The sequence below is a fragment of the Gallus gallus genome, chromosome Z (genome assembly GCF_016699485.2).
Source record: "Gallus gallus isolate bGalGal1 chromosome Z, bGalGal1.mat.broiler.GRCg7b, whole genome shotgun sequence".
Lineage (NCBI taxonomy): Eukaryota > Metazoa > Chordata > Aves > Galliformes > Phasianidae > Gallus > Gallus gallus.
The window spans coordinates 37811201-37835967 of record NC_052572.1 but is presented as its reverse complement, the minus strand read 5'-3'; the positions used below and the strand labels follow the sequence as shown (position 1 = coordinate 37835967).

The 24767-nt window shown below is 36.5% G+C and overlaps 1 protein-coding gene across 4 annotated transcripts in view; it reads right to left on the bottom strand.

The window, feature by feature from the left end:
- Window positions 1-24767, bottom strand: part of PCSK5 (proprotein convertase subtilisin/kexin type 5) — a 262061-nt gene that overhangs the window by 105987 nt on the left and 131307 nt on the right. For all 4 annotated transcript variants that reach the window (XM_015280354.4, XM_424841.8, XM_040655981.2 and 1 more), the window contains exons 9-10: window positions 18004-18104; window positions 7768-7871 (exon numbers count right to left, since the gene is read on the bottom strand). In XM_015280354.4, the coding sequence (XP_015135840.2) occupies window positions 7768-7871; window positions 18004-18104 (205 nt within the window). The remainder of the gene's footprint in view (window positions 1-7767; window positions 7872-18003; window positions 18105-24767) is intronic.

The following is a 24767-nucleotide window of genomic DNA, read 5'->3' as shown; positions in this document are numbered from 1 at the left end:
ACAAAGCCCTCAGAGCATGTGGTATTCCTGTACTCTGTACACGGAGATGTTTTCCCCAGTATCAGAGAAAGCACCACAGCGCTTTGCTGAAAGCTTCAGCAGAGTGACCAGGAGCACTGTTTTACTTCTTTGCCACCTAAGAAGCAGGGTTGCGACAGAGACTGAAAAACTGATTACTTCTGGATGGCGTGCTAAGACAGACAAGCTGTTGCTTCTCCAGGGCAGCATTTGGCCATAAATCATAGAGCATCTACTGAAGACATTCACTTATATTGCTTAAAATGAGCCAGCTTATGTGAATGGAATAAATCTAAGGATTATTTGCATTTAGAAGGGGGAAAAAGTTTGCCTAAATAAAGTTGGCTAAGAAGCACCTACAGTCATTTAAGCTGTATTTTTTTTAACTCAGCGAACTTTTTTATGTTGTGTTTTTCTGAAAAGCACAAAGATCCATTTGCAAAACATGGCAGCTTACAAGTTTTCTTTAAACAAAACAAGTTGGTTTGAGACTGCACCGTGGTACAGTTTTTAAGAACACATATTCATTTCCTCTATCAGAGAAAATGTATCCTCAGAGGTACATTTAGGATTCCCCAGTAACTTAATAAAAACAGCCAGATGTCATTTCACCCCATGAAACAATAAAAACACCTTCTGGTGAGAGCCTCTGTGCTAGGCTGCCTCCCAGAACAGATGATGACAGATGAGGTAAAGGCACTGCAAGAGGAAATGCTGACAGTTAGCAGAAGGCACAAAGACAGCATTTCTGTGCTGTCAGGTGCATCAGACGCACAGTGCAGACCATCCTTCTCATTCTGTCTCGTGCAGAACTGTCAGTGCTCCATAGAGATATTTACACTCAAACCAATTCCTGACTGAGCACAGAGCTGAAGCAGATTTAAGCAAAAAAGTTTCAATAAAGTGTTATGCAAATTATTTAATAACAGTGATGGTGACTTTTATAACTAGGACTGCGCCAGACCCCAAAGCAGAGAAAATGCTGATCTACTTAGAAGACTTCACACTGTCCCAATGGAGCTGTGTAGCAGATTTTGGGCAGTAATCTGAAGCAAAAAACAATAAGCCAAGTTTGTACAAACAGATGGATGAACAATGCTATTAACAGATCTTGTAGATGAATTTCTGCATCCCCTTATTTAAAAGCAACACCCCGATGAGTTGATTTTTCCAGAGGGAAATAGCGCAACAGTTACACGGTTTCAGGCACCTAACTGATCTGAATTGTCCTACAGTGGTGCCTATCTTTCCCTATTACAACTAGATGTTCTAGATCCTTCAGTATAGATACTAGATACTTCAAATGCTTGTAAGACTGGGTAGCAGATGGTGTGAACTTCTTCCTAATTGGCTGCATCCTAGACCCACTAAAGCAGTGGACACACTCTGGTAATAAACAAATGCCAGTTTTGTAGTTACTGCAATGCACTATAGCAATGCAACAGCAGCAAAGAGGTTTGGTGTTCCCAAAGGCAGGTGTTTGTTGTCTTTAGTAAAAGTAGTTTAAACTATTAAACTACCCCTAGTAAAAGATGTTCGCCATCACCATGCATGTAATACAAGGACAGCTAAATATTTGGCTAGAACATTCACAAAATATCCTGCTTCAACAATTAGCATACAAACGGTTCATGCAACTGCATATAATAATCTTGAGAGGTCTTCTTTTAAAATGCAGTCTTCATTGTCTGCAATTAAAGAATCCTGCTTTGGAGAACTGTATCAATTTATCGCTCACTTCTTAAATTCATTGATCATGGCTCTTCTTTCTTAATAGCGCAAAATGGAAATCTACATTTCAAATTAAGCAGTAGACTCAGACTCTTAGGTTATGAGCTCTTGGGTGAAGACTTTGTTACTTCATTCTCCCCTTTCTCCCTGTTGCCTAATCCTTCGCAGAGTTTTGCTAAAGGTCAGAGCTGGGCTTGCTGAAAGGTTATAATGACAAAGGTTATAATTCCTATGGTCTGCATATTGAAGTAATGTCAGCCCACTTTGCAATGTTGAGAGTACTAGGAGTTACAGAGTATAGTAATGGTTCATAGCTTTGTTTCTAGGACAGAAAGATACCAAGTCTGTCAGTTGTTCAGTAGAGGCATTACTTTCTAAAATTCTTGGTCTACCAAGCTGATAATGTCTTGGTGACAAGTCAGAGTTCTAATATAATAGAAATTTAAAGTGCAAATTTGTCTTTTGCCTGCTGTTACTCCAGTTTTAGAACCATATAATTTACATTTTCAAACAGATGTAAATTGGACACATGATATAAGATTCCAGGAAAGCAACCAACTGTAACACAAAATGTCAGTCTATTTTTTCTTTAAGTAACCCAGCACAGACCCGAAGTTGCTGCTTATACTCTATTTTAAATTCACAACTTCTTGCCTTGCTTTTCAGAGCCGTAGGGATCAGAGTGCTTCAGAGTGGATGAGTAATGAGAAGTTTTGACAATGAAGAGTGTGAAGCCGGGAAAAGAAATGACATCCCTCTGGCTTCTCTGAGAGGTTCCCTCTCCTGCTTTGTACATCTCCATTTCTGAAATCATACAGATGCATTCCTGTTCTTACATGCCTTTCAACTGAAAGTAACATAGTAGGGATCACAGTTTTTCCTAAAAACATATATCCAACAACCTTGATCAAGGCTGCAAGATGCAATATATTTTCAAGCTGCCTTCCCCAAATCCCAAAGAGATCTTTCAGGTTTCACTCAGACCTGAACAGTTCAGATATGTAGCTATTTGTTTGGATTTAATAAATGAAATACTCAAGTTCCTAATCTAATTTTAATATTATCCTTAAAAAACATTCATAGCTGTCAGCTGAACTGTTGGATATGGAAAGGAAACAAGAGCCATTTTGAAAGGTTGCAGTGACCATAAAATAAGAAGTCAGAATCTTGCTAATCAAAAAATACAGACTGTATTGCATTTGCACAAGTTCAGCACGTAACTTCCTGGCAGCATTCTAAGCTGTCTACCTGAACATATCAGTAATATCTTTCAAAAGATAAAGCTATCAAAAAATCATTAATCTAGCTTGCATACTATATAGCCTTCTTCATGCCTGCAAGCTAAGACTAATGCAGTTCTATGTGTTTGGTATCAGATTCGCAAACTACTCCAAAGTAGAATTTTAAAACAGCCAAATTCAAAGCCCATGTTCCACAACTCTGTGCAGCACATGTGCAGGTGCTAGTGCTGGGTTAAACCTGATATTGGCTGCTGATGCCACACCCAAATATCAGATAAAAGCTGTAAAACTGAAGGTTTTTGGTAGATAAACAGCTTAATTTGGCTGACTTAATAGTTCACAAATTTCTTGCTATTTTTCAAAAGTCATATGGCAGCTTCTAACAAGGATTTCAAAATATGATTTTAAAATTATTTAAAATAATCAGCAGGATGTTTATGAACAACATGTCTTCTCTGAAATACGTATGCTGTTGTGAAGACTTTCTTGCTTAAATCTAAATTTGTGCCTGGCTACTCATGACCCTAAAGAAATTTACATCTGGACAGACACAGGAACACAGTCTCATCGCTTCCTCATTTACAGAACTGGTAATACTCTGCTCATAACAAGAATGATTGAAAAGTAAAATCAAATTATTAGCTTGTTTTATAACAATAATAGTAATATTATTATTAATAAAAATAATACTAAAAGTTCATAAACCATTAAGTGACCACTTTTTTCCTGAAGCAGAAGATACTCTCACAAATCTAAATGGATGAGACTTGACTCTGCTACTGGCACAGGAAATAACTCTGAATTTCTGCAGAAGAAATAACTCTACAGGGTGGAGAAATGGTCTGAAGTGAAAAAAGGGGCCTAGAGTTTTTACTTCCTTTTATCATTCTGTTGCATTTTATTTCACTGCACTGAATTGTTATTATATACACTCTAGAGCCAAGAAGCACGAAGGATGTTCTCTAAAAATCTCCCCACGAGTTAATACTATTCCTTCACTCCAAATGGCCTGTTTCCCCAGAGACAATACTGAACAGTATTTGGAGCTTCACTCACATATAAAAAATTGTTCAGATGATTTGATTATTGTTCTTAAAATTGCAGTGTTTTACTCTGTATTTTTCAACCTAGAGACAAGTTGACATTAACATAGCATTCCCTTTTTCCGAATGCATTCTTATGCTCTCTTGTTGATCAAACAGTAGACATAACAAGGAGCCTTTGCATACCAATCTGCCATAGAAAAAGCAGACCAAATATTTTGATATCTTCATAAAAACAGATGTTCTCTAGTATTTTTCCATATAATAAGTTAATTATCTTCTTTAGTTATATAAAAATATCTATCTGTCTGGTGACAAATAATATATACAGCTGACTAGACCAGAAAATATTCTAAAATGAATATTCAAGTCTTCTTTTTCGAGACTAGATAGGTAATCAGTTCCTGCTAGGTAATAAGATGCATGTTGGCTAGCAGCAAAACAATAATTAAAAATTACCAAGAAAAAATTCTTACCCTTTCCTGGCTTAATTTTATTGACATGTATTTAATGAATGCTGTTTACTCGCCAGTAAATTAAACAAACAATGGGCATTGCTTTAGCAAATCACTGGCTGGCTCGAGTGCTTCTCATGAATTAATCTTTATTTTTATGAATGTAAGATAGAAGAAAAAGGAAATCTTTCAACCAATAATGACGTCTGTGAACTCCTTCTGTGTGTTCTGCAGCGGAGAAACTGCAAGGGACTAAAGCGAGGGACAGTGTTGCCATGCAGCCCAGCCAAACAACCCACTAAAAAGGCATGCTGACCCACTTTCAACTACCAGCTACTGCTGACCCTTTGTTAAGTGAGAGGTTCTTCCAAGTTTTTGTTTTTTTCACCCTTTCAGCTCTTATTTCTAAAGGAGCGAGCCTGTCTCTCTCTTCATCCTCATTTTTTTCTTTCTTCCTCAGCATGCATAGAAGAAAGAAAGATTGTTTCTTGTGACTGCCTTTGCTGTAGTTAATTCAGAAAGAAATCTTTCACCCCTTCCCTTGTTAAGAGCATGCTCTGGAAGAAATACGGATCTTGCCGTGAACACAATTATGATACAATTCCTTAAGGAACTCAGTCTGATCAGAGTAATTCATCTATGAAAAACCATACTTTAATTGTTACTCTTGGCAACAGTGAAGGATAATAGTGTAATATTATACTAAATATTGCCACGTGCAATAGTAAAAAATTGTTTCAGCCTTGCCAGCAGCGGTGTGCAAACCCCCTTTTGAGTTCAGGTTTGGATGTTGAGATTTAATCTAAATCTTTTGCTTCTCCTTCTTCCAAAACCAACAGAGGTTTAAAGAGAGCTGGATTTTTATTGGAACCATTTGCTCAGCCTAAGTTGCCAAAATAATTTAGTTAAAACTAGTGCTTTTATTTGGGTTAAAGTTGATTCCTGAGCTCTACAGAGGTTGAAGCACTTAGTTTGTCTTCCTCTTTTTCAATTCCACCAGAGTCTACTGCAGAACTCTGCCAGGTCAAGTTGTACTTCCTGCGTCCAGCCACCCAGTTGAGCTTATCTGTGTTCCTGATTTTGCAAAAGAGGAGAAGAAAACTTTCTCAGCCCTTTTCCTCATTGTTTATTCACTGCAACACATAGAAAAATGTGTTGTTCTGGTGGTGTAGGAGTGCAAATCCTGCTGCCCATGCTGCTACTGCTGGTGTGTTAGTGTGACTTATCCTTTGCTAATGAGTGACAGCTGCTCTGAAATGTCTTACACGGTGTTTGGCTCTCTAGAGCAACAAGTGGAAAAACGTAAAAATACAGAATTTTGGAAGTGAGCTGGGGGAAAAAGCACTTAGTTTTATGCTACTTGAAAAGCATTGTTTGAATTTCAGATAGTTCCAACAAAATGATAATACAGTTACAATCTTCTGCCAAAATTTTAAATCCTGAAATATGTTTCACAATAACAAATACTGTAATGTTATTGCAATTCAAGAGGTATCAATTTCTTACTGTATGTGTTTTTCTTCATGTGGACACATGCCTGTTGTAAATAGGACAAAAGCGGTCTCTTGAATGTTAGAACCTTTGCATGGCGAGGGGGTTGGAGTCAGCTACTTGTTTCTAAATCTATCCTATGTATTTAGTCTGGTTTGGATCCAAAAATGAAAGGTTATGTGTTTTGGTTTTTTTCTTTTTTTCTTTTTCTTTTTTTTTTTTTCTTTTCCTGTAGGTTGGTTTCGTTATTCAGTTGCAGAAGAAGTATCATGGGTTGGAATGACATATTAAAGATGCTCTATGGTAGCAGTGCCTTGATCTAGAATAGATTAATGCTAGGCTTCAGTTTTAAAGTGAAACCAGGGTAAAGATCTGATGGTTCTTGTCCATTACTTTGTTCTCCCAGGAGATCTTAGCACAAAATAGTTCGAATCTCAGTACTTAAACTCATCTTAAAATAAGTACTTCAGTACTAAGCGGAATTCTTATGTGAAGAGAAAGAGAAATAAGCCATTCTGTTGTTTTGTTTTTGTTACTGTTTTTCTTAAAGCAATCCAGACTGAAAGCAGTAAGAATTTAGTGAATGAAAGTCAGAAACCAGCCCTTACTGAATATAGCATTGGATGGATTCGAGGTTCAGTTTTAATCTATCTTATTTATCTTATATAGTGGTGCAAATAATTCCCTCTACTTTCATTATAAAAGATGGGAAACAAATAAACAAACAAACAAACAAACAAAAAAACCAAAAAAACAGACAAAAAAGACAGAGCTTGAATACAAAATTACAAGAGTGTACAGAAGTTCTGAAACCTCCAGGATGATCTAGAAATCCAACAGTATCCTGATCTACACCAAAAGAATTGTGGCCAGCAGGCCAACGGAGGTGATTCTTCACCTCTACGCTTTTGAGAACCCATCTGCTGTTATCATCTCTGGAATTCCCAGTATAAGAAGGATGTGGACCTGGAAGATCATGTCCAGACAAGGGGCATAAAGATGCTGGAGCATCTGTTCTGTGAAAAGAGGCTGCAAGAGCTGGATTTGATTTAAGGAAGAAATTCTTCACTATGAGGATTGTTAGATACTGACTGCCCAGAGAAATTGAGGATGTGTCATCTCTGAGATGTTCAAGGTCAGGTTCAATGGGGCCTTGGGCACTAGGTGGTGGAAGGTTAGAACTAGATGATTGGCATTATAAGGTGCCTTCTAGCCCAAATCATTCTATGATTCTATGATTCTACAATTGAAGACCACAATATATTTTCCATTAAACGTACTAATAGCTTCACATTGTATTTTATCCTAAATCGGACAGAAATTTTAAATATAAATATACAAGAAACATAAAATTTTTATTCTGTGATTTCAAATCAAAACTGACAATTCTGAATGAGACCATGGTCAGCATTCAATAACTGCTGTAGCTTCAACTCCAGGTTACTTTGCCAGAATACTGGCTACATGAGGGAGATTTAAAAGCACTGGATTTACTACGTTTTCTGCCAGCAATGTGTCAAATAGGGCTGTAAGGGACTAACAGGATCTGGACAATGCATTTTGTAGCTGCCACTTTTGATTTTAGTAATTCTAAGACCTTGTCTTTTTGGAATCATAGAATCATGGTGGAATAGAATCAAGAGGAAGATAGGGCCCTTAAGTATGAGCCTGAAAAGTCTCCAAACTATGAACAACACAGGGTCAAGCAAATTACCCGAGACTGTTACTTCTTCATAAGTATGAAAATAAGACGTTGTCTCTAACAGAAAGAAGAAAGGAAGCTCTCACCCTTATAACCAGCCGCATTGGTTTTCCAGTCATTAGCATTCAGATGTCCAGCACGAGAAGTCCTGACAATAATGTGTTGTATGTCTCTCCATGTCAGAAACGGACTAGAAGAAAAGGAGAAACATGAAGTCATAGATTAGATAAATTTTATTAGAATGGAGAGATACAAGGTTATGTAAGCTAAAAAATATTTAAATTAAAAACAACACAACTCTCATTTCTATTCCCTCCTCTCCTTTGCTCACCTCAAAACATCATGTCCTCATCTTACAGAATTACTACATGAAGTTATTTACACATCTAGGAGATTTGCATTAAGCAGACTTCAAAGACGTACTATTCCATTGTATAAATTTCAGTGATTGCTAAGGGGAGATGAAGGAGTACCTTTCACCCAGACCGAATTTTTATGGCCACCAACAACTGTATGTTGTTATCTGCTTTGACCAGTGTAAAGGAAAAAAGAAAGCAAAATGTTGTCTCAATGAAAAGCTTTAATAAAACTTAATAACAGTGTGCTAAAGCTGGCAATCCCTTTAGACTTGCAGCTCCCACTGAAGCTATTTTAGGTGTTCTGCTGTTTTTCATTTCTTTCTTATCCCTTGTCTTGGAATTCAGAGGGGCTCAATGAGTATTCTTTAAAGAAGACCAAACAAACAGCACAGTCTCTTTATAATTATAGAGTAAGTGTGTGGCGACACAGAGGGGTATTCCTTTAACAGAATTCTGATAATCTGTCCTTTGCAACAGTGAAAGAATATGTTGCATGCATCCTCACTATGAAATTAATACTCATCTACTTTGTAGGAATGGAAGACATCTATAGGCAGTGTTGTTTGTCTAGATCCATCTCAAGGACATTTGTTTTCTTAGGTGATCGCATAAAGGAGCACAACTATCATATGGGCATTTTTAGTTTTTTCTTCTAATTTCTCAGTTTTTCTATCATTCATAATAATGATAAGAGTATGCAATTTGAAAATTGCAGTTTAGTAGAGGAAAGGACAAAGCGAGTCACTAAATAATGAAGAGGAAAACATCAGACAAGTATCACAAGGGTCGTTGTCAGAGTATCATTATTTACCATTACTGTACTAAATGGCACAATTCCATTCAGGTGTAATGATGAAGATAAACCACAACAATGTTAATGAGACCCAGCACTGATTGTCTACAATTCTTAGTACTAGGCAATCACTGAAAACCTGGGAAAGCTCAGTTCCTTAACACACCTTCTGTATTTCTTGGACCAAGATTTCCCTTGGCTGGCAGACAAGTGACTTATTCCAAAATAAAGGAAACAAACAAACAAACAAACAAACAAAAAAAACACCGGAACAAAATAATTTTAAACAATCTGAAAAAAGAAGATGATTTTAAGAGAATCTCTTATTGATTGTAGTGAGATTTTTTTTGTAGTTTCTTCAAAATTGCACTAATTCATCACGATTTCATTTTTTCTCACTGTTGTTTTTTGTTTGTTGCTTTCTTTTTGTTCAAGATACAAGGGCATTCCTGTGAAGTTAATGCTTTCTGGCCTTAAGCATTTATTAAAGCATTACTATGCTCATACATGCAGTTTTTTTCTTAAAGTGGAATTTCTCACACAAGACAGTTGGACTAGAATGGCCATAGTTGTTTATTCAGCTGAACTGGTAAAAATGAATGTAAAAAAAATTGTCAGGGAATGTAACAAGCATTCAGGGTTTGTATGATACGGTATGCTTGGACAGTCACGTAACAAGCTTCAAGAAAAAAAGTCTATATGACTTTATACTAGCTCAGGAATTTCACTGAAAGCCTGTGTAAAGTCTTAGAAAAACATATTTCAGGCCTTCAGGAAGACCTCCAGGAATCCCATGAGCTGCATTCTTTATAATCTGGAATCTAAACAATCTCCTATTCCACGAAGCAAACTGGCCATGCTACTGGCGAAAAATAAGGCACTAAAACACTTCTCTCATCTTTAAAATGAGATATTCAAGATAGGGCACACTCAACTGATAATTTAAAGAGGGATGGTGGCACTGGCGGCCTCTATCTATCTTCAGACTAAGGATCTAAGGCTTTGCCTTGGGGATATGGGCATCCCATAAATTGGACTTTGTTGCAGAATCAGAAATAAGACTAACTCTCAAAATTAAGGTTTGCTTTTAAGAACAAAAATAATGGCATATCGCAAAAACTGAACCGTTATATCTACCATCTTTATCTAAACATAACAATTAAGGAAACAGTTTGTGGCTGTTCCAATTTTCAGGGCACAGTTAGGTACAACACTAAATCAGTCTGTCTTTTATATAGTTTCCTTATATGTTTGCTAACTGTAGCAGTAATAAGATTTTATGTTTTCTTCTCAATGAATGGCAGATTGGGCATATTTATATCAAAGAGATTTAACAGCATAAGAACAATATTCAAATTAATTTCTGTAGCCTACTATAGGGCCTTCATAATACTAAAAATTGAGTTATTACCGGTTTGAAATTTTCTTTCTACAATAGACACCCCATTTGAAAAAAAAATAGGTCTGCAATTGTTTGCCCATATATATTTGTTTTTCAGAAACTTCAACAAAAAGAAAAAAGGAAGAAAGAAATTGGAATGATGTCAAAATAGCAGTTCATTTGGAGAAAGAAGAAGGACTTTTTTCCTTTTGTTTTTTAGACAAGACAGTCTAGCCGCCAATTTTAAAACATCTGGAAAAATCACAGAATTGGTTAAATATTTGTAAAACGTCAAAATTTGAAGATAAGTGAGTAAACAGTTGCTTGCAAGCCACGTGGGCCCCAGATCCAGACAAGATGTCACTAATGTTAATTGATTTACCACTTGATTTATCTCAGAAGAATTAAAGACTAAACATCTTGAAATGAACAAATACGTGGACAAGAACCTTACTCTGCTTGATAATGGATTGATTTCCAAAAACAAGCAATTTCCATCCAGAAAAAAAAAAAAAAAAAAAAAAATTCATGTGTCATCTGAAATTGCCTTGGGATTATGCATACCAGACAATACCCAAAATCAAACCAGAATAAGCAGAAGTGAGAACAATTACATACAAAGTGCTTGTCCAGCAGCCAAAAAATAATGAATGTTGTGACCTTAATCGACTATTTATACTCTAAGGTACAGCCCTCTTCTTTCAGGTTTCTCAAAATGTTTATGAAACAAGGTAAATGAGGAAAAGATGAAACAGAACAAGTATATCAAATTATACTACAGTAATATTCACTTGAGAATTTAACTGTATCTTTAAACAGGAACAAATATCATTACTCAGGCTGCTTAGAAATAGTAGGTCATCATTTTTGGATAAATCTGATTTCTTCATTCCACAAGTAGTCTCCCTAGTGACAACTGGACTAATCTTGAAAAATAAAATATTCAGGCTCTATTCTTTTGCATAATAACACAGTGCCAAAAATAACAAAATAAATAACTGGTGCAAGAGGGACAATTAGTAAGAATGTAACTCAAAATAATGATGATACACATAGGGTGCAGTTTGCCTTTTTACAAAAATGTTATGGTTACCAAGATGAATAATGTCTGCCGCATTACTTTAATGAAGGGCAATTTCAATTTGACAAAGGTGGCCTATCCAAAGGTGGCTGTTTCTTGCCAAAACAGCAGAGGCTTATACGAATTGCTGAAAGAATACTTTTTCTTCCCAGAGAATCAAGGAAAAAAACACAGTATCATGGGGTGAATTAAGATCATATTTCATTTTATAAGTATCAAACAATCTGCTTTGCAAATCTTAGCTATGATAGAACAGACACAGATAATTACTGCTATGAAATATCTAAAAAGGAGTCTCTGTGTCCTAGACTTCCTGTACAGCTGTAGGAGATCTTTTTTTTTCATGGATACTTGCATAATGCCAGCCATACAGGTATTATGATAAATCTATAACCAAAACATAAGAAATACTTGCTTGGTTTATTCACACATTCCCATTACTTACAAATCAGCCATACTGTCCCATGATATCTATAACCTTATTACCTGTCCTAATGATTCCTACTTATACCCCATGGACGGGAATATTAGGTATGGTAGTGGGAGTAATTTCTCTTTTCCAGGTCATACAAAGAGTCAGTGTGAAGACATCTCTTGCAACACAGAATTTTAACATAGGTGAGAAATGAAGAGAGCTCCTAAATGTGACATTTACCCTGTGCTTACATGTCTAAATGGTATACACCGTAACCATTTAATTCCTAAAAACCAGGAGGTTAAAAAATGGAGCTCAGTGTTTAAAAATTGAGTCATGCGTATATACGGACACACAAAATATGCACTTTGGATATGTCTGATGCTCGTATGAGTTCTAATTATCATGTACTCTGCAAATAATTCCATCAACTCCTTGCAAGAAAAGCAAAGAATATCATCTGCTTGCTGATTAGCACATATCTTGTAAATGTAAGTTTTTTCCTACCCTCCTGATTTCTTTTTTATCTGACCTAGTAAGCCACTGTTCATTTAACTAGTAGATCAAACAAGATGTTCCTTTATTTGGTTGCTGCAGAGTTAGTTGTCAGTTCTCTGCTTACAGTAGGTTTCTGGTTCCCAGAAATATCAGAAATATCCATATCAGATATTTATCATTTAATTTCACCCAATGAAAACCCTTTGAAAGAAAGCCAGAACAAACTCAAGCCTGACTAAAGATGAGACTGTCAAAAAAAAAAAAAGGTAATCGCAACTGAAAATACTATGTCAAAGGTCAATTACTGGTTGCACTAACATCGTATTAATTAACTCTGTGTATAAAGCAACGTACAATTGCTGAAATATGAGTAAAAATGCCTTTCTAGGAACACAGCTGCATCTCTTAAGACAGTCAGGAAACCGCAGTCCTGCAAATCTGCTGTTCTCGCATCTTCCACATTTTCCCTTTGCTGTAAGGACATGGTCAGAGAAAAGTAGAAGGGCTCCCTGCTCTCACGGTCAGAGTCTGGATGGGCAGTGGCAAGCCAAAGAGCAACTTCAGAGACAGCCTTAAGTAGCCTCTAAAAGCTGAGGCTGGGGAACACTTAGTCAACCAAGAAACTTCGGGGAATAGAGCTGCCAAACTCTTAAAACTCTCAACAGAGCACATGCCAACTCAGATTTCTCAAAAACTTATAAAAGCAAAAGGCATTGCCTTGACACCAGAATAATGGCTAACCACTTGTTCTATTTCTAGCTGTTGCTGTAAAGTGCAGACACAGTAAATCTCAATGAAAGGTTAAAAATGATTATAACATTTTATTTTTAAATCTAGATTCAGTTTAAGGAATATCTGGATGGAATTTTCTTAAAACCTTTTAAAAGCAAGTTACATGGAAAATTTCAGACCAAATGATTATTCTCTGGCAAAATTATATGTAACTGAAAACAAGACCTTAAAATGCGAAACACCGGGCAACCTGAACTCAAGGAAATACTTCCAACTCAATCTCAACCTAATAATTAAAATTCCAAAAGTGACACAAGTATTTAAAGCTCAAGAGAAACACATTGAGGTTCTGATCTCAGCATTTATTTGTGTTTACATTTTTCAAATACTTCACTGTTAAGAGCACTGTTTTAAGTTGACTTGAAAAAAAGTGAAGATTCACAAAATGATTTCTTACTTAGACACTCTAACATCCCCTTTTATAACAGTCAGACAATCAGTGGAGCTAAGGCTGCTGCACTTAATTCATAACCTCTCCTTCTCTTACACGCAAATCCTGCACACAGAGGTCACTCAGCAGTACTTCCACACTTTGCCTCAACTGTCTGAATCACTTATAGTCTCTGACTTATGAAAAAATAAAATCCTAGTAACTTTTGTGGCACAGAACAAGTTCTCTGTATTCAGAATTGCCCCTCACCGAACAGTACAATGTTTTTCTTCCTCTATTAATGGAGCTTGAAATAAAATCAATCAATACGGGAAGTACTGAAAGCATCTGATCAGCTTTCAGAAATCCAAGGTCTCTTTCTGATGCTCCTAATCTCCTGCAACGTGAGCCCAATTTTCTTTCCGTCTCAGTGATCGTACTCAGTTTTACCCAATTTTTAGAAGAAAGCAGTGCATTGTCTATATTCTGAATGGATTAGTGGTACCAGAATTCACTGAAATTCTTTATCTTTTCCCAATATTGTTCTAGGCTTGGATTTGTATAACCAAAGACGAATAGAGTATACAGCGCATATGAAGAGAATTATGGGAGAAGGTACAGAATCTCCAGATCTACAGCACTGAGAAAACATGGAAATACAGTAGATTAATTCTTTGATTTCAGGTGCTATTTCTTACTCATGTAACTGAAGTTTATACAACATGGACTGGAAATGATGCAATGGATTTTAGACAGTGGCACATGCAGTTTACTTGAGGATGTATAATGTATTTTTTTGGCAGTGCTGAAGCAACATAAGATTTTTTTATTATTGTTATTTGGCTTTTCCATAGGAACGTGGCACAATGCCCACTGGAATCAATGCATCATTCTGTTTCTCCTGGCTGATTCACCCAAATATCAAATTCAGACCTTTGATCAGTGAGAGAGTGTTTTTCTGATATCAACAGTAGATGGTACTATGCAACACAAATAGTTTATTTTTAGGAATAAGATTGCTACCACTGTTGACTATTTGACCATTACACTTCCTCCCCCTAACTGCTCATTTACAAACAGCAAAATTCAGCATTACATACTGGCTATGAAATGTAACATAAAACCTAGCATTTATTCACAGAATCTCAACAGGATACTGGATACACTGGGAACTGATCAGATAAAAGTGCTACAAGAAAACCATATAACACTATAAGAAGATCATAGAATACAAAGACTAAAAGATAGTTTTCTTTGTGTGACAATTATTGCATATCCCATGAGAATTTCAAACACTCTCAAACTGAGTTACCAATCTTAGGCTCCTGAAGGAAAGCTTGCTGCTTGATACTGAAATACTGGACTGAAACTACAACTCGTAAGAATGATGTGTTCATGTTATTTGAAATTGGGGTAGTCAATGGGCAACCCTCACAAAACTCCGGGTTGTCTGGATCTTGGGACCAGATTCCAGTTGGAAAACCATCTAAGTGGATCATTCAAATCAGTAAGCAGGTAAGAGCTATTTGCCAATCTTACTTACCATATGGAGGTTATCAAAGAAAGAAGTGGCAGCTTGGAACAGAAATCTGCCTTGCTCATTTTCCATTGTTTTAATGTACCTTTGCGTGTGAGCTGAAGCAACTTGGCTGTTCTATCTCATATAAAGGCCAGACTAGTGCTCCACTTGACTGCTGACGTCTCTCAAGAACAGAACTTGGCTTCTGGGAGAAAACAACTTTTTAGGCTTCAAAATCTTCCACGGTATATTCTGTGGTGTTTTCCAGCACAAAATGGAATAAAACTATACATTATTACAGACATATTTGAGAAGTGTTCAGAACTAAGTGCTCCAATTTTTGTGTAGTTTGCTGTATGAAGAATATAATTAACCTTGGAAAACCCCTTTCCAACTGATCTTTTTTTATATATCTCACATGAACACTTCTGCTTTTAACACAGGCAGCAATGTGGAATTTAAGGAAGAATCTATGAGACAACAAACTTTGTCCTAATGCAGACTACTCCCAACAAGTTCTTCTGCTAAGACACAATATCATGTGTAGAGGCTGAACCTTCCCACCGGTGTTCCATTATATGTTGCAGCCATGTGATGAATGGCAGCAGAGGGGTAGCCTGACAGAATGGCATCTGATGTGGCAGTGTGTATGGAGCAATGGTATGGAACTGAATTCCTCCAGGTGGAAAAAATTGTACCCACCGACATTCATCAATAGTTGCTGAACAAGCTTATAAACAGGAGGTAGACCAACTTTTTTACGTGGTATGATAGTGATAGGAGAAGTGGAAATGGCTTTAAACTAGAAAAGGGGAGATTTAAGTTGTTAGATGTTAAGTGGAAACTCTCTTTACTCAGAGGGCAGTGGATGCCCCATGTCTGAAGGCATTCAAGGCCAGGTTGGATGGGGCCCTGGGCAGCCTGAGCTGGTGGGGGGCAGCCTTGCCCATGGCAGGAGGTTAGAACTGGGTGATCTTTAAGGCCCCTTTCATCCCAAGGCATTCTGTCATTCAGAAACTACTGAAAATCATCAGAGTTGATTTCATATATACACACCTCTCAGACATTAAAACTGAATATGTTATGACATGATCTGCTTCTAGTATTTAAGGTCTTACTTCACTAACTTCACAAGATTAAATGTTCCTCCAAACCTAGATATGGATTCGGATTATTTTATGGGAGAAAACAGCAGTGGAATGCTGGAAAAAGTTCTCCACTTCTGTTTCCCTCCCTTGGCTCCATTTTTGTTGTAAGTACTCTTAAGAGAGAAAAGTTAGTGAATGGAACACAAATGAGGAAATTACATTCCTGCTATTATTAGCATAAATCCTTTGTGTTAAGTTAAATACCCAGGCTGAGATTTAGAAATAAGTGAGAAGCTTCCATATACTGAAACTGGACAGAATCTAAAAAGATAGAAAAAAAAATACATGATTTTTCCTCAAATCTTATTAGCACTACACAACAGATTACTGCAAAGACAGAAAAAGTGACTGGCACATTCTGTTTTCACCACACATAAAAGTTATTGTACACTCTTGCCTGTCTTCCTAATGTACCTTTTGTCATAGAAATTATTAATTTGGGTCAAAACACACTAGTCTGAAGGCACTAACATGGATTTCCCTTGGACATATTATCACCAAAGTACACAGAAAAATAAAATGCGAAGTGTTTTCAGTTTGTGATAGGACACCACAATAAACAATAGCTCAATTGTAGGTATTATGTGATATAATTCCTTGTGACCTTTAATTACAATGATTTGTCAGAAATGAACTCAAAAATATTATAAAAAATGCAAACTGTGAGTTATGTGGTATGCTAATTCATTAAGAAGTAATTAATAATAACTTTCATCAGAATGAAGTTTTTGTACATGCATCTTTATCTGCATGTGCAGATTGTTTAGAAGAAAATCTAAGGGTTTTAATACTAAGATTAAGAAGAGATTGAAAAGAATGTTCTTCTTCTGAAATAGTAACATTATGCTAACTTTTCAAAATAGCTTTGTTTCTAATGAATGAATTAAGAAAATGTAATTATAATGATATTAGTTCTGCACTACTTAAGATTATATCAGGTTTTCAATTACAAACTAATTTTCATGACTATAACTCAATAGCACAAATGTATTCTATGTTGAGTACTGACTCATGGTTTCTTCAAAAAAGTAACATTAAAAATAGAAACATAACCCTGCTACGATGAGTTATGCACAACTTGAAATAACTACTGTAAGCATACCTTTTAATGCATTCAAAGGGACTGCCCCTAAAGGAAACTGGTTTTCTTCATAATCTAATAGTATCAATCTCCTAGCACTTAGAACCATTTGATTTCAAACAAGATTTGGGGTGGAGCATTACAGTCTATTCCTGCAAACATTACACAACAGGGTGCAAACTAATGCAAGATGTTTTGAAACACAGTTCTGTCTGATAAATCTGCAGTCTCCACTTCTTCATAAAGCAGATTAAAGATATCTACTGAAGACAAGGAACAAATGCCTGCAGTTGAGAAAAGGTCTGAAGAATTGAAAGTTTTCTGAGATAAATGTAGAAGGACTGGGGACCTACATTATCCATGATTTTTACAGATACAGAACTTCATCAAAAAAGACAGGCTTCTTTTTTCAGCACACAGAAGTTGAGAATTTTTGTTTTACCTACAATACTATTTTCAATACATGGTAGTTTAACACTTTCTCAATACTCTCCTTGACATTCAAGGACAGACACTGCAAAGAGGAACATGGTGAGTATAGAAGGCCTGCAGAGTACAGTGGATCTGGGCAGCACTATGAGAGAACCATAAGGCACTGTTATAATAAATATCCTAAGTCACTCAGTGGAAGCTACCTGTGCTCAACACCATTTGAACACCCCGTGTAGTCTGCCATCATTTCCATAGTGCTACTGTCCCAGCATATAAAATTGCCATGCTGATCATCCCCATATCCCTTTGGAATGGTACTGTGAATTACCACATCAGAGTTTCTAAAGCACTTTGAGATCCCTGAATATAGGTGCCAGATGAGTGAAAAAAATCAGATTTTATGTTCTTTTTTTTTTTTATTATTATTTTTTCAGAGTATAACTCAGATCTTACTTTGCTTCCAGTGCCAGTGCAATGATGCCTGCAGCCATTGGTGCAGAGGCTGAGGTTCCAGTATGGCTGTCTGTGCAACGCTGCCTCAGGTCTGTGGTGATCTGGAAGAAATTGAATGTGTGAAATTTAGAACATAGCTTCAGAAATCAAACAGGTTTCATGCACGCAAATGAGTTGCACATGTGGAGGGTATTTACTTCTTTCATTGGAAGGGAAAAAAAAGGTTGTCTGGATACATGACATTATATGTCCACATTCTACTCTGACCTCTAAGTCCTTTGTGAACTTGAAGACTGTATTGCACTGAAAACATAAGTTAGTATCTGTTTGCTTTTTTTCACAGCAAGATCAACAAAAAGACCAGTAAATTAGAAAAATGCATGGGGTTTTATAACAGCACAGTTAGAACTCTGCCCTTATATTTGCGCTTTCCACCATCCAAGAACCTCAAAGTGCTTTACAAACAGAGATGAACTAAAGTTCACAGTGTCTCCGTCATAGATGGTCAGGTGCATTTTAGATACTGTAAAACCAAGGTACAGAGATGTTAACTGGGTTGCCTGTTGCTACGCAAGTATATGATAGTACGTGTTTCTGCTCATGCAAACATCTGTGTTTAACAAATGGACCTTTTTTATTTTTTATGTAATAATATACAGATATACATAATTAGTGTATAATTAATACAAAATTGCTCACAGCCACCAAACACTGGTGCATGCTCATCAATGCCTGGGTTGATACCAGCGCATGGGGAGAGCACAGTGCAGTGCTAACTCAAGTGATGGCAAATAATTGTATGCATTTTCAGTCAACCTAAGTACAATACCTGCAATCCGATACTCAACCCAAAGAAAAATCTGACCATGTCTCTCTACTGGACTTTTATAAGCCCTCTCTTATCATTGAAAAATACCCCTTACTTCACAATTACACTTTATTCTAGTGCTTTTTGGCAGTCTGTACATTTGTGAACAACTGTTTTAAAAGATGAATCACAGGAAGAGTAAAATTTCTCTCCAAAAATCTCCGATGAACACCTTGACAGGTCATGAAGAATTGCTGCTACTGCCACTGAATCAGACTGATGCATTAGTTCCACAAAAACAAGGTCAAACATCCCACTAGTTTTATGTTTTGCTGCTATTTTTATGTTAAAAAAGAAATGTACAGAAAAGTTGTGTTACATTAACTATATTATGTATTTCATTTGACGCCCAAGACAGTTTCTCTTGACTCCATGTGGACCAAGCAAGCCAAAAGGTTGGACATCCATGATATAAAGTATCACATGCAATACCTACTAAGGAGACATTTGTCTACTTAGTATTGGAATGTTCCCATCTCATAATAAATTTTCTTCCAATATTTTCTGTAAGATAATGAATCATACACAAAGATTTACTTATTCTAAATCTCCTTCTTTCAGGCAATGTTAATCTGAATCTATTGCCTCTGGTCTATAATTTTTATTTTTTTTTTTTAAAGAAATATGTCCTCGAAAGTGTAAGGCAGTAGAGGCAGTAGAAGAAATCACTACTACGTAACAGAAGCTTAAGGGTAATGCACAGGGAGTTGTGACCAGTTGCTAGTGAACAGCAGTCCACAGGACAGAAACTTTTCGTGAAGGTAGAAAAACCAATGACCCATGAGGCCAAAACCTAATTCTCAAAGCTTCAGTAGATCCTTGAGATTAAGTCACTAATAACATATCCGCCTGAGAGCCAAACTTGCTTACACAGTTTCTCACCAAAGTACAGACAATTCTTGTGTCTTCGTTTCATGTAACTCACTAGCACTGTAGTTCATTTCCAAAGTGGATGTGCACAAAGATGAGTGAAGGAGAGTATCAGGGGATCAGAATATCATGAAGAAGTACAGGGTATATAAGAAGGTCTGTCTAGCTTTGATACTGGAAGAGATGTAAAATATGACCTGAAAAAACAGCCACATTGTGTCTAGGTACAGTGAAACAATTACATGTATGAGGTACAGGTTTCACACATTTACATTAGCAATATTCAGTATTATACGTACTATATAAAATACACAAGGATAGTAAAAGTTTTCATGGGTAAACACGCACAAGTAGACACAAAAGACTTATTGCAGTTGAGATGAAGCTAGCAGGACCTAAGAGTCAATGCTTAAATCAAGCAGTCAGCAACTGAAACAAAATGGAAGATCCTAGAAATTGAAAAAGACAGATTAAATCATTTATAATGTCATATCCTTAGATCAGTGAACTCATCAAGGGTCAGAATCAAGAATAATGAAGCCGAGAAGGAATCTTTTTTGTCCTAAGAATATCTTTCATAAAAGTACACTCTTGAAATAATTTCTTCTATCTACTATCAGCTAAAAGCTGAACCCTATAAATGCAATATACTTATAATTTCTTTGTCTCTTACCTTCCCTCCTATGAATTTTGCATTAATTTATACAATGAAAATCAAGAGCAGTGGACAGCCTGTATGAACAGAGATTCCATAAATGTCCTGACAGTATTAAGAAAAGAAACTGCAGCAGGAACAGACCTAACACCACAGTACCTATACATGCAAATAAAAGAAGTGATTTTGCAGCTGAGATTAACATGACTAAGGACTACAGGGTGACTTACACGCTTTGTGTATGCTTTTCAGAAGATCAACTCTCAATGTAGTGGTGGGGAGTGTAAGAGAGGCCAGGAACAGGGACAGAAAAAAACTGAGTAGCACATTATTGTCTCTTCTGCATTCTCTGTGGCAGGGGCCAGGTACTTCTTCCCCTGCTTGAACTGGTGCAGCAGGTTTGTTCTTCAGGAGACAGAAGGATAACAAAGTCTACAGGAGCTCAGGCAGGGAGCTATCACAACTACTTTGCCTTAAGGGACAGCATCTCAGTACAGTGATAATTGTGCCATCTTTGTTTTTGATCCTCTGGAATAACATGCTTCCAGAGCTTTTTATTGTCCTGTAGCTATAGATATCAAGCATAATAAAACCATGACATCTCTTTATTCAGCAGTGTTGTCTCTCAAGCTGCAAGCAGATGTTGTGGCAGCAGTTTGAACTACAACCCCTTATCTCTTTCTTTCACTGAGTAAATATTTCAGCAGAAAATGTGTAAAAAAAGTTCCTTAAGTGGAAATCCCATTTGAGCTATTTCAAAGGGAAGTTACTGACAGGAGCTGAGATGTTTAGGTGTAAATTACCTCCAAGATCTAAGGCATATTTTTCAGCACTATGGGTTCACTGTCAGAGAAGCATTGAGTCTACCTTGAGAAAAAGAGTTTGGGACTGCCAGCAAGTGAGAAACCTTCAAGAAGAAAAACAGTGCTCCAAATTCCTTAACCACATGAGGGCAATGTCATTAATCACAATAAAAGGACATCGTATTTGACAGCACTATGAAGCTTCCATTAGCATATATTAGCTGCTATTCTCTTCAATAGGATGGAGAGAAACAGGAATTTTTGAATCTGTCATTCAGTACAACATTTATATGCTTCAGCTATCATCATAATGACTGCTGACTTATGAAAATGCTGGTGAAACTATCCAAGATAAGCCCTTACAACACTTCTAGGATCTTAAGGTATATCTACAGCTAGCTCTTCTTAAACAGCTAGGTTTGATGGAAGACAGTGAATTTGATGGAAGACAATGATTGTGGTACTGGCCTAGTTAAATGAACATGAAATTAACAATCTAGGACAGACCCTAGTGAAAGGCAGACAGAAATTCTAACAATCTTAATTTAATACAGTAGTGTTAGCTGCCATATAAACAAGTCCAACAGCTTTCAGAAAAGGCACAGATTCTCTAAAGAACATACTCTAGGCACACAGTAATAATTTTATATAAGCAACTTGTCCTGAAGAGATAAGGAGATGCCATTTCTGTACAGTCATTATTAAGACTGCAACTTCAATCTTCCCAAAGTTTTACCAGCTGAGAGGTTAATGCCTAAGGTCAAAAATGGGATGTTCCCAGTGAAGAAAATGCTCACTCTTCCCAAGTCTCTTTATTTCTTGTCATTTCAAATTTCATGACGTGAGCTGTCTGAACTGACTGAATGGATTTTAACCTTCTGCTACAATTCCTCAAGATGTGTTGGTTTCTATGAACCTGTGTCCCTAGAAGCAACAAGCATTTAATAGAAATCTTCAGTTCCCTTTGCACACCTGTACCTACTCAAAAGTAGATGGTGTCATGCTGTATCTGGATACTCTGAAAGAGTTTCTGAAAAAGAGCAGGTTTTTATTTGTGTTTTAAGGAATGACAGCTTTTTGTTTTTGTTCGTTTCAAGTTCTGCTTAAGGCAAAAGCAAATCATCAAGGCAATATGCCTTCAGAAAAGAAACTCAGGAGATGACATGGCATTTTTTAGAAAATAAAGTAGGAGAAACAGAAGGAGAGAATTAAATTTCAGAGGGATAGTCATGTAATATGTTTGTAAGTTATATTTGTGTTTTACTTCCAGCTGGGACAGAGCTGTTTTTCTTCATGCAGTGTCTGATACTGCTATGTTTTGGTTTTAGGAGAAAAACAGTGATGGTAACACACTGACCTCTTACTTATTGTTGAGCAGTGCTGTACAATGTGAAGGACGTTTTAGTTTTCTCAGCTTCTCCTATTGTCCTGTCAACAAGGGGGCTGGAGGGGAATGAGAAGCTGGGAGAGGACATAGTCAGGACAGCTGACTCTAACTAGCCAAAGGGATATTCCAAATCATGTGTCATTATGTGTAAGGAAAGGTAGAAAAAACAGGGAGTTCACTGTGCAGCTTGTCATTGCTTGGGAACTGGCTGGGCATCAGTTGGTGGATGGTGAGCAATTGGCTGTGCATTGCTTGTTATAAATACATATATATATACATAATTACCATAAATATTATCCATTTTTTCCTCTTCCTTTTCTCTACCTTAGTAAACAGTTTTTATTTCAACCCGTGAGTTCTACTTTGTGGTTTTTTTGGGAAGAGCAAAGAACTGTGTGGTGCAAAGCTGCCTGCAGGGTTAAACCGCAGCAGCAAGTGACTTTCACATATTTACCAGTGCTTCAAGATGTCATTTGAAAAAAAAACAAACTAGGAAATGGGACTCATTTGTGCAATATGTCTGGTAAATGAAAGGCCCATATGGATAATCATACTTAAATAGAACTAGACATACTAGTTATGTGGTCCAGAGCTGAGAAGCTGTCTTCGCAGTGTTGTTCCCAGTGTTGTTGCATTCAAAATAGCAGAGACAAGAATAATAGAAAAAGTACTTTTTCAACTGTATATCACTATCACTAGTGCTGCACTGTCTCTGTTATGAGGAATAACTACACGCAAGTAGATTTTCAGGGACTTTACCTTATGCTCATTAGCCTTTGTCCCAGGCTACTGTGAACTTCTACACCTGTGGCTGTGCCTGTACTTTGCAGATGCTCTTGAAAACACCAAAAATTAATCGAGTCCTTTTCTCTAAGAGTCTCTAAAATACATCAAATCTGCATCTGTGATATGTTTGTAATATGCTATAGGAATATTGGAAAAGTTGGAAACTCTGTCCTTAATGAGCTAAAATCTAATGTAATGTAAATTTGATGCACCATGAAGTCAAGCACATTTTGATTATCTTTCCTGAGCAACAAGGAACCCATAAAAGATGCTAACATCACTGTGTGTTTGACAGTATCTATTAGCTCAAATTATTTCAGAACAGAATGTGCTGCCATTTACTTTAGTTCTGCCAGTAAAAGTCAGTAAAAAAAGAAATCAGAGTTGTGTTAATTATTTACAGAGTATGTTATTATTTACTAATCTGTGATGGTACAAATCTGAAAGAAATCTCCTAAAATTATGTTGTGTCCCATATTTGTAACAAGTAATTACAAGAACATGTAGTAATGACAAGAGGAAAAAACCCATCTTTAGGTAGTTATAGAAATGGCAGTTCTTCTTTTAATTGATAGTAAAATTATAATTTTTATAAGAATTTTAATGTATTTCCTTCTAGACATCACAACGAGTGCCTAACATTTGGTACCTGTTTATGCACCTTATAATACATTCTGCATATATTAGATAGGAAAAAAACATTTTTTTAATATACATTTTAAGCTGGAGGACTCTGTGGAAAAACACAGAAGAACTGCAGAATCTAACACTACAAACTGGACTGCATCCATGCATATTTCTGCACTACAACCTCACAGTATGTCATGATATCTGAATTTGTTCTGCGTTATGTGACAATAAATAAGAATGGGTTATACAAATTTTGATAGTAAATCCCACGTTGACTGACATCTGATTTACTTCAGTATTATATACTTTTCTCCTGTATTAGATACAAGAGTCTCAGTCTCACAAACTAACCAAACGTTCCTTGATCAAACACTGTTTTTCTTTCTGCGTAGTGGCATGAAGGTGAGCTTTGAATGGCTAATTTGTTCACTGCACATACATTTATATGCATAAATGAGTTTGGAGAATTATATCTAACAATAATCTATTATCCTTTTTTCTTCTATTCTTTTATTACTATTTTTCACATCAAACTTTAAGCATTTTGCACTAAAGTACTAAGACAATCTCTGTCAAAAAGAGCAACAGTACAAACAAAATGTATGATGTGATGCAGCGGGAAGGAGCAAGAGAGGCACACAGGTGAGAGCAAAGCCCACGTATCCATCAGGGTGCATGTTGAAAAAATTGCTCAATATTCTTAATTTGAAGGGTTTCCTCCACAATTTCACGTCTTTTCTCACTTGGCGGTAGCGTAACAGAAGC